This window comes from Asparagus officinalis, chromosome 6 (assembly GCF_001876935.1).
Source record: "Asparagus officinalis chromosome 6, Aspof.V1, whole genome shotgun sequence".
NCBI classification, from domain to species: Eukaryota; Viridiplantae; Streptophyta; class Magnoliopsida; order Asparagales; family Asparagaceae; genus Asparagus; species Asparagus officinalis.
In genome coordinates, this window is record NC_033799.1 from 21,204,498 (window position 1) to 21,215,010 (window position 10,513).

Below are 10,513 nucleotides of genomic sequence, written 5' to 3' on the forward strand. Positions count from 1 at the left end.
GAAGATTGGGGGTGCTTCTGGCATCTTGACGAGTGCGTAGATGGAGTAGATTTTTTTACACTTTGCGATTACTGGGAAACGACTGAAATCCAGGTATTATTGAAGTACAAATTTTCATTTATTATTTGAATTTCTATATTATTTTGATTTGATATTGTTTTGCAGGCTCAAGTTAAAATAGCAAGGAGGAACTGTTAGACCCTAGAGGGGGGGTGATTAGGGTCTTATGCTAATCTAATCTGATTTTATGCCAATTAAAACTAATTAACAAATATATTCTTACAAGATAGATATACAAAGAATTAAGTGCAAGAATATGCAATATACACAAGGTGATATATCCTAACAAAGAGGTATATTATATGATATATGCAAGGATATGCAAACACAGGGGTAACATAAACAAATGATATAGTGGATGAAATAAACAATGAGAGAAAGGCTATAAAGATGAACAAATATAAGTGTGCTAAGCCAAACTCAAATAAGCAATATGATCACGGAGTTCGGACCTTCCGTCCTACATCTCTGCTCCCCACTCCCGGGGAGAAATCCACTAACACAATCTGGTTTGAAAGTCGGAACTTCTACACACTCGGTTTTCTAGCTAACCGAAAACTCTACAACTCACACTCTTGCAAACCCACTCTACACCCTCACAAGTGTTGGACCTAGCCGTGTCTCCCTCAAGTGCTTGGTTACAACCTCTCCCTAGGTTCGTCAACCGACGTCACTCCTCTTGGGACGATCCCCGACTCTCACCACACACTCCTCTTGGTTACAAGTGTATTACAAAGTGATCTCACGATTAAGCATAATACAAAGAATGATTGTTCTCTAATATGGATGAGAACACAATAAAAGCACACACTCAATTGTTACAACTCTCACCAACCCAAATATACTATGTTTGTAAATACAATAAGCTCAAGTGTGTGTGTGTGTGTGTGTAAACAATGAGTAAATCAAAATCAAACTAAACTCAATACAAATGCTAGCTTATGGAAATATAAATCAAACGTATAAATAGCTAGATATGAGTTTAGAGATTCTTCTCTGAATAACAAGATGGAGAGATGGATTAAAAGGGAGCTCAAACAATGTAGATGATCTCCTCCACTTGTGAACCAACCAAAAACAGCTTTAAACCAAACTTAAACCCCTGTTAAAACTTTTTTTTAACTTGTTTAAAACATCTCATTGGTTGCTGAAATAGAAGAGGGTCTGGGGGTTTATATAGGAAGAGAAAACAATAGCAAAAACCCCAAAGGAAAAGACCAAACAGCCCAAGAATCAGAAATCTGATTCTGTACCAAAAGAGCCGTTGGGATAAACGGCGGTCGCCCGGGGCGGTCGACCGCGAGCAACAAAAACAACAGGAAAAGCTCCAGAGACTTTGGCGGTCGACCGTGGGAAATCTCGAGCTCACGGTCGACCGTGATGGTCGACCGTGAAAGTCTCTGCTGCCTACTAACAAAAGAACTCAGGCGCGGTCGACCGTGGCGGTCGACCGTGAACTGATATATGAAATTTCAGGTTTTGAAAACAGTTTGCTGATTTTAAAATACTATTTAAAAATATCAAATAAATTCCAAAAATTATGAAACTTTGGAAAATGATTATAGACATGATAATACACATGCTACAAAAACTGGTTTTCTAAAAGGACTTCCTAAATAAGAAATATCATCATTTTGCAAAATAGTCCAAAACACGAAAATGTAAACATATAAATTTTGACATTTAGGCTAAACCATGTTTTGAAAATTTGCACAATGATTATGTAGACTTAATAGAATATGTATATGATTATTGTTAAGTCCAAAAACTAAGAATACAATATTTTTACAAATACAATAGAAAATAAAACATATGAGTATGTATATGAAAATATATTTGTTTCATATCTAAGTACTTAAACCAAAACACAATAATAAATATGAAATATGTAATTTCATATTTATAAACATAAAAAACAAAACTTGTGTTGTATATATATATGACTATATATATATATAAGGAAACCAATAAAATGTGTGTGTATATGATATTGAGCTTAGAGTATCTAACACACATAATATAAAACCTAAACTAGATTACCCAAGCTATAATCTTGATCTTCAATAAGCTCGACTTGGTACACATGCGGATGAAGCTTGAACTTGATCTTTAACTTTGAATTGCAAGGGCTTCACTCTACTATTCCGCCAATCTCCATTAGATATGATCGTTGAAGCTCTATTCCATCCATCCTCCAACACGTTGTTTGCCTAGAATTAATACGAAAACACAAACACTAGACAAACAATATTAGATGTAAATTGTTTGTTAAATCACCATCAAAACAAGAAGGCCAACAGGAACCGCAACGCGCCCCGCAGTTACGAGCATCACGAGGGTTTCAGGTCCTTCAGCCAGCATTATCATCAATTGAAGCTTGAGGTATATAATATATTAGCTTTTAAGTTATTAATTTGAGTATAATTTATGTGTTATGGGTTAATGATATATTTGAATAAAATAGGGAAGGGGAGAACTCGGATATTTTGCATATCGTATTCTGACTTAAGTGGTTAAAAGAGATTGAAGATTGGCAGTCGTAGCAAACAACATATCAGCGGATTGCGGAGGAAGAACGGAGGCGCCGGGAGCAAATAGAATTAGAGTTCACATATTTCATGTCGACTCTGCCTCATGAGGCTCAGAAGGCATATAGGAGACGGTTTATGTCGGATCAGGTAATATATATATACTTTATTTTTTTAATTAAATAAATTAAATATATTATTCTTACTTAGTTATGATTTTCTTCGTGACTAAATGATATCATACACATCGATACACATTGATACAAACTGTTACACACAAACCCTAACTCTAACCCTAACACAAAGCCTAAAATATATACTTATAATATTTTTATGTGATGGTGGTGTTGAGGGTGAGGGGTGGGGGAGGGGGATTGTGGTTAGTTGGTGGGTGGGGTTGGGGGATTTGTGGTGGTGGTGGTGGTGTTGTTGTTGTGTTGTGGTGTGGTATGGTGTTGTGTTGTGTTATTGTGTTGTGGTGTTTTGGTGTTGTGTTGTGTTGTGTTGTGTTGTGTGTTGTGATGTTGGGGGAATTATATTTATACTTTCACACGCTTGTTAACGGTTACACACCATTGTTAACGTTTGATTTACATTTGCAGGCCGGAACTTCTACACAATGTGTAGTCGGGGGTAGTCATAGTGCAGCTTGTGATAAGGATGATGATGATGATCAGGAGGATTGATTGTAATTAATTTAACTTTGAAAACAATTTCCTATGTTGTATAAACAATATTTATTATGTACATGTCGGGATACTTTTATTTGTTTTTATTGAAATATTTGTGTGATATATGCGTGGATTGAATATTATACTGCTGATTGAACAGGGATTTTAAATTTATTATCGATATTGTACAGGGTTTTTTAATTTTCAAAATATTTTTAAAAAAAATAGTGGTCATTTTTAGCGACGGATTTTTCGTCGCTAAATACATATTTAGCAACGAAAAACAGACACGAAAAAAATAAAAATAAAAATATATCTTTAGCGACAGATTTTTCGTCGCTAAAAATTAAAATAATAAATACACATTTTAGCGACGGATATTTCGTCCCTAATATCTGTTTTGACGACGGAATTTTTCATCGCTAATACTTTTTTATTTTTTTTTAAATACGGAGACGAAAAATTCATCCCTAATATCCCATCGCTAGCAATTAGCGATGGAATTTTCGTCGCTAAAGATGTAATTAGGGACCCTCAATATAGAGACGGTTTTTTAGCGACGGAATTTGTTTTTTTCCTTCGCTAAAAGTTTTAGGGACGGAATTTAGACCTTTAACGACGGAATTGTCTGTCGCTAAAAGTTGTAAATCTAGTAGTGATTTAGAAAAATGATGAATATCTAGATAGGATCCAGTATGCTTATTATGATGAGTTAATTTATTATACATTCCCATAAAGTTATTAAATTTCTGTCGGCAGGTGGTTTTAAAAATATTTTAAAAAAATTATGTTATTATAAAAATAAAATATTTTGATGTTTCAAAATGATTTTTATTTATGTTCATGAGAATTGAAATTTAGGCATGAGCAAATAGGTTAGTTGTCCTACTTAAAAGAGTCGCCTAAAATATGACTAGAAAGTATAAAAATATGACTAGAAAACCACCCTTTTATATTGCTCATTAATTCCACTAATTTTTGAACAAGCAAAAGGTATTTCCACTAATTCCATTCATTTATTAACGAGAAAACTACTAGATTCGTTCTACAAGCAAATTCAAATTCAGGAAGCATATATCACTTCTCCCTAAAGAAGGGACATGCCTCCAGCGACAAAGTTGCGGCTATAGCCTCCTCAACGACGACGCTAGAGGGGAGCAGGGGGCCCTTGAGAAGGCTACCAAACAACTGTCCTGGATCATAGTAGACTTCCACGTCCTCAGCTCTTAAGTTATCTACATGCGTGGAACAAAATAGTATTGGACTACATTTAAAATATTATAGATTTGAGGGACTAATATTAAAATAATTCTTAATTTTTTGTGGGGCCACTCATTAACAATGAGATAATTAATCACTAATGTTAATTTTTTACGATGGCGACAGACATTGGCGACATATTTGATTCGTCGCCAATAAGTATTAGCGACGTATTCGAATCCGTCGCCAATAAGTATTGGTGACGGAACATTGGCGACGACTCGAATCCGTCGCTAATACTTATTGGCGACGGATCGAATTCGTCGCCAATGTGTATTGGCGACGGATCGAATCTGTCACCAATAAGTATTGGCGAGCCAATACTTATTGGCGATAGATTCGATCCGTCGCCAATACTTATTGGCGACGAATTCGATTCGTCGCCAATAAGTATTGACGACGGAACATTGGTGACGGATCTATTCCGTCGTCAATATGTATTGGCGACGCATCATTTTCGTCGTCAATACTTATTGGCGACGAATAGAATCTGTCGCTAATAAGCATTGGCGACGGAACATTGGCGACGAATAGAATTCGTCGCCAATACTTATTAGCGACAGATTGAATTCGTCGCCAATAAGTATTGGCGACGAAACATTGGTGACGGAATTGGCGACGAATTCGATCCGTCGCCAATAAGTATTGGCGACGGAACATTGGTGACGGATCAATTACGTCGTCAATACGTATTGGCGACGCATCATTTCCGTCGCCAATACTTATTGGCGACGGATTGAATCTGTCGCTAATAAGTATTGACGACGGAACATTGGTGACGGATCGAATTCGTCGCCAATACTTATTGGCGACGGATCTAATCCGTCGCCAATACTTATTGGCGACGGATTCTATCCGTCGCCAATGTTGTCCCGTCGCCAAAGGTTATGGGCGACGGAAAACATTGGCGACGGATTGAAATCCGTCGCCAATACAAACATTGGCGACGGGAACAACCCCGTCGCCAATGTTCCGTCGCCAATGTTTGTATTGGCGACGGATTTTAAATCTGTCACCAATACCCCGTCGCCAATACTTAGTTTTCTACTAGTGAATACTGGAGTGGATTGAATCTAATATATTATTTACTAATAATTAATCTCATATTGTAGAAGAGATTTTATGAACAGTTGATCGGGTAGGGATTTGATTGTTAAATTAAAATTATTAATTTGATTAATATATAATTGGTTCTTAATATGGAACCCAATTGGTCTCACTAATATAATTAGAAGAGGTATACATGCAAAGCAATTTTATTTCCATCCTTAATTGTTATGGATAAAGTTTTTGAACAAATTTATTCTATCTTTAATTGTTATGGATAGAGCTTTGAACAATTATGAATTGTTTAAAATTAAAATCTCTAAGACTAGTCTAATCTTATATATAGAGTTCATATGTAGCCTTATGAAGATACAGAAAAACTTATGAAGATAATATATGAATAGAATAGAAATAGAAATTTGAGAACTTATCTCTCAGTATTGCTCCTCTTCGGTGACGGGTACGTGGATTTCAATTGGGGGTTTTTCTGTTGAGGAAGCTATTTCGAATAGATATCGGGGCATATTATTGTAGAAATTCGGATAGCTTTTCAGGTATTCTTCTAGTTTTTAATTAATTTTGATTAATAGTCATGATGCGCTATTTTCACTACGTTGTATGTTATGTTTCCAACAAACAGTTATTTCTTATTGGTAGGCAGTAGAATGTTTCAAATCATCAGAAAGTAATAGTCTGTTTTATTGAATTATAGGAACTCTAGATTAAAAAATAAGGATGTATTCACTAATATTTCTACACTATTTTATGAACACTTGTACCTTTTGAACTCGAGATGACATTATCTTTTAGCTAGCTTCAGTCTAACTAGAAAAAATTCCCTCTAAATTCAGGACAAAGATACGCTTACAGATTATATTGCAACTAAAGGGGTTAAGTGCTAATAAGAAAGTTTATAGATAAAAGTGATTATCATACGACATCCTCAATAATTCTAAAGTAATAACTTGGTTGGAGGAATCAAATGGGACAAAAAAACACAAAGCATGCGCATGCTTTTTTCCTGTGCACAATCAATACTAGACATGGCAGAGATCACCACCACCACCACCATCCACCCACCAAAAAAAACGTAGCTAGTTCAATGTTCTTGTTATAATTGCAGCACGCAAATAATTATATCACCTTTTGACTCTTTGAGAGATTTACTATTTCTTTTGTGAATGGTCATCTTCTACTATTCAACCACATCATAAGTCTGTACTCTATCCATAACCTTTGATGATGGCTTCTCCATTGCTAGCTATTTCACTCTTTTTGTCAATTACTGATGTTCACATTGCAAAATTATTTGTATTATTTTGTTTATAATGAATTGTATTGATGATTTTTCTCATTATTATGACCTTATTCTCTCTTTGTATTGATGATTTTTCTCATTATTAATTATGACCTTATTCTCTCTGTCTCTCATTTTTCTTTTTGAAATGAAATGATGGTGAAGCAAAAGGAGAACATGAAAACAATAAGTCATGGTGAGGTAAAGATGTTTTTAGAAAATTGCTCCCTCCATGTGCTATCGATGGGTATGTTTCAAAATTATATAAATAAAACTAGTTCTTGATCTTAAAGTATTTCCCTCATGATAATATAAATAAATGACTTAGCTAGGGTAAATATACATACGTGCTCGAGAGAGATCTGACCAATGATCAAAGACTGTAAGATCTAGGGTCTCATTTTTCCAAATGTAAGCATGTTTGGCTGATTATAGTATTCGTAGGCAGGAAAGATTATATTTGTAGATAATTCGTGCGCATTACATCGTACACAGATTTTTACTTTGAACAAGGAAATGTTCAAGTTGGAGGGAATATACTATCCTACATATTGGGCATTATCAGTGATAGTTTAACCCAAATGTATGGAGTTCAAGATATATTACTGCTAGTAATATCCAAAATATGGGCACTACAAATTAAATTTTTAAGTTTAGACTTGAAATATGCATCGAAATAATATCCAAAATAGAGAGTATATATGTATCAGTAACTATGATCTACTACACATAAACCATCCAGAAACAAATTTTTGAAAGGTTTAATTTGACTTACTTTATTTGTGTATCGTAAGTTGTCAACATTGTACACTTTTTATAAATAAATTAAAAACATTGTCTTTCTAGATCATCATGTGTATTGGCATCACATCCGTCGACGATACAGATTTTTAATTTGGACATTGAATTTTTAAAGTTGGAGGAAGTATCCACAATTTAAACACGTCAATTCTAATTTATCTCCATACCTAAAAGATGATCAGAAATATCTCAACTTCCATGAGTGCCATGTTTTAACGAAGAAGCTTTCGAATGAAGAAAAAGGGAGACGGAAAGTTGAAAGTCTCACTCACGGATTCTACCTGAAGTCACGGTATACACATGGCAGGCATCAGAGCACCAGCAAGAAACATCAAAACATTCTGAAAGCCCAAAACCTAAACCAATGCAAAAGGCAAAGTTACATGACAGTCTTGATGACAGTCTTGATTCTTGAGAAAGTTGATGCGAACTCTAATCCGCTTTTGCATTAAAGTAAAACAAGTACAACCGCTCTTTAAGCAATCATCAACAACTGCTGCTTGTTGTCAGGTTAACTCATTTACAACATCTAAGAAAACACTTGGCAAAAAAAAAGGAAGAATTGAAAGAAAGAGAGGATAAACTGCACATAACACCCATGTCAATATCTGTCGTAGCATTTATCACCCCTCAACTCGTTCTGAGGAAATGCCAGTTGCAGATGTGATAAGTGCTAATAAACGAGTTGAGAAATGATAAGTACTGCTGAAGATAACATGAAGAGAAGAATTACATGCAATTTTATCAGACTAAAAGTAATCAAAATGGTGAGGGACGTTGAATGGCTCCTCCCTCTCCTTCTTGCTTAGCTTCTTCTGAACGATCACTCTACTGCACATTGCTGCCTTCTTCCTCAAATCTCTAGGGACTTCAGGAGGCTTAACAGACCTAATCAAAGCCCAATTCACCCCTTTGAAGAACTCATGGCTCTTAATCTCAGCTGAACCCTTTAAACCCCCTAATCTCCTCTTAGGATTCTTCACCAACAGCCTCCTTATGAGATCTTGAGCTCTAAGTATCTCCCCCAGCTCCTTAGTATTTGATACGTTCATGCTTGGAAAGCTCAGTGGTTGCTTCATTATGTTGACGAGCGTCTTCTCGTTGCTCTCCCCCTTGAACGGAGTCCTCCCATATATCATCTCGTACAGGAACACGCCAAGCGTCCACCAGTCGACGGCGCTTCCATGTCCACCGCCGGAGATGACCTCTGGCGCGAGGTACTCGTGGGTCCCGACGAAGGACTTCGATCGGGCTGAGACAGGCTCGGCGACGAGCTCAGGGTCGAGCGTCTTGAGCTCATCACCGTTATCTTCATCTGCTCCCTGATCTTCTTCCTCTTTCTGTTTCTTGATGCACTTGCCCGTGCCCCCGCCATAAAAGCATGAGAGCACAGGCTGTGATGTCATGCAGGATGAGGTGGATGTCGAGTTCCTCACTGTCGACGACGTTGCCGAGGCTCTCTGCTTCTGCAGGAGCTGCGGCACGACGTCGCATTTTAGCGAGAGGTCAAAGTCGGAGAGCATGATGTGGCCGTCGTCTCTGACGAGCACGTTCTCCGGCTTCAGGTCGCGGTAAACGACCCCCATCATGTGGAGGTACTCCAGAGCTAGTACCGTCTCGGCTGCGTAAAACCTGTGATGTGCGCTTTGTTTGAGTTATATTACAGGAATTAAATCCTCACGAGGTTCGCGTAACTCATCATTAGAAGGTCGTTTTCCTATAAATTGCAAAATAACAGTTGTGGCTTCTCGATTTTAGATTCTACGAGATTAACTAACCTGGATAATAGAAAACTAATATAGGAATAAAACCTCTACGAACATGAACTACATAACGTCCCCCTAAAATATGAATGATTGCATGAAAAGAATTCCTTATCTAAGGATTTCAAATGTACCAATTTGAACCCTCATTTATTTAGAGTAAATTTAACAAAGTCCTCCGTAAGTTTGTGATCGCATTTTCAGATAACCCAAAAACTTCGAACATATTACTTTACGCTAAAACCCAACTTCGTAGAGGGTCCAGGGTTACCTGAAAAAGTTTTGGAGGCTTAAGTGACGTTTGTTTCAAAATCTCTTCAGGTTGCTCTCTAAAATTTGCAGAATTCACCCAAAAAATAAAAAATAAAAAACCTCTAAATTAATTTCATTCCTATAAAATAATCAATAATATATAAAACATGACAATTTAGTTACCACTTACTTAGCAGAAGCAACACTGAACCTCCGAGAAACCTGCGCTGCTAGGCAACGTGGCAGATCGCCCGCGGACAAAACTCCATACAAGCCAGAAATACTGAGGCGTTCGAAATCAGCCGTAGAGCGGCCAGGAAAGGGTGTCAAGAACCCGAAGGATCTCCGTCTCCGTCCCCGCCTCTGAATCTTCTTCTTGATAGCACAGCGCCCTCCTGTCACACCTTCATGCGCGTAGTACAGGCAAGAGAAGGCGCGGCGACGTCGACCTGAGGCTGCAGAGGTAGACTTCCCGAGGCGTCGCCGCTGCCGAGGCGGGGTGCATGAGGAAGCTGTCGAGGTGATGGAGAGTACGCGGAGGAGCGGAGGCGGGCGGATGGCCTCCCCTCCGCTTGGTGGCCTTGTGGGGCTATGACGGTGTCCGCGTGGTTGAGGAGGAGAGGAGCGGACGAGAGAAGCGGTGCTCGAGCTACCGAGGCTGGCGGCGGCTGGAGGTGAGGATTGCCGTGGGCGGTGATGGAGCGAGAGAGCTGTCGTGAGTCGTCGCGATCTTCAGCCGGGACTCGTCAGTGGCGGAGGCTGGAGCGTGCAGCAGGGGTTACTTATTGCGCTCCTGTTGAGCGTAGAAGAGGGAAGGCACGCTACTTATTCAGC

The 10,513-nt window shown here is 38.0% G+C and overlaps 1 protein-coding gene across 1 annotated transcript; it reads right to left on the bottom strand.

The window, feature by feature from the left end:
- Positions 8,208 to 9,963, bottom strand: LOC109845572 (protein kinase PINOID 2-like). Its single transcript, XM_020414839.1, is given in 3 exon segments — positions 8,208 to 9,296; positions 9,870 to 9,933; positions 9,936 to 9,963. Coding segments are annotated over 3 exon segments (960 nt in total). The 5' UTR covers positions 9,949 to 9,963; the 3' UTR covers positions 8,208 to 8,413.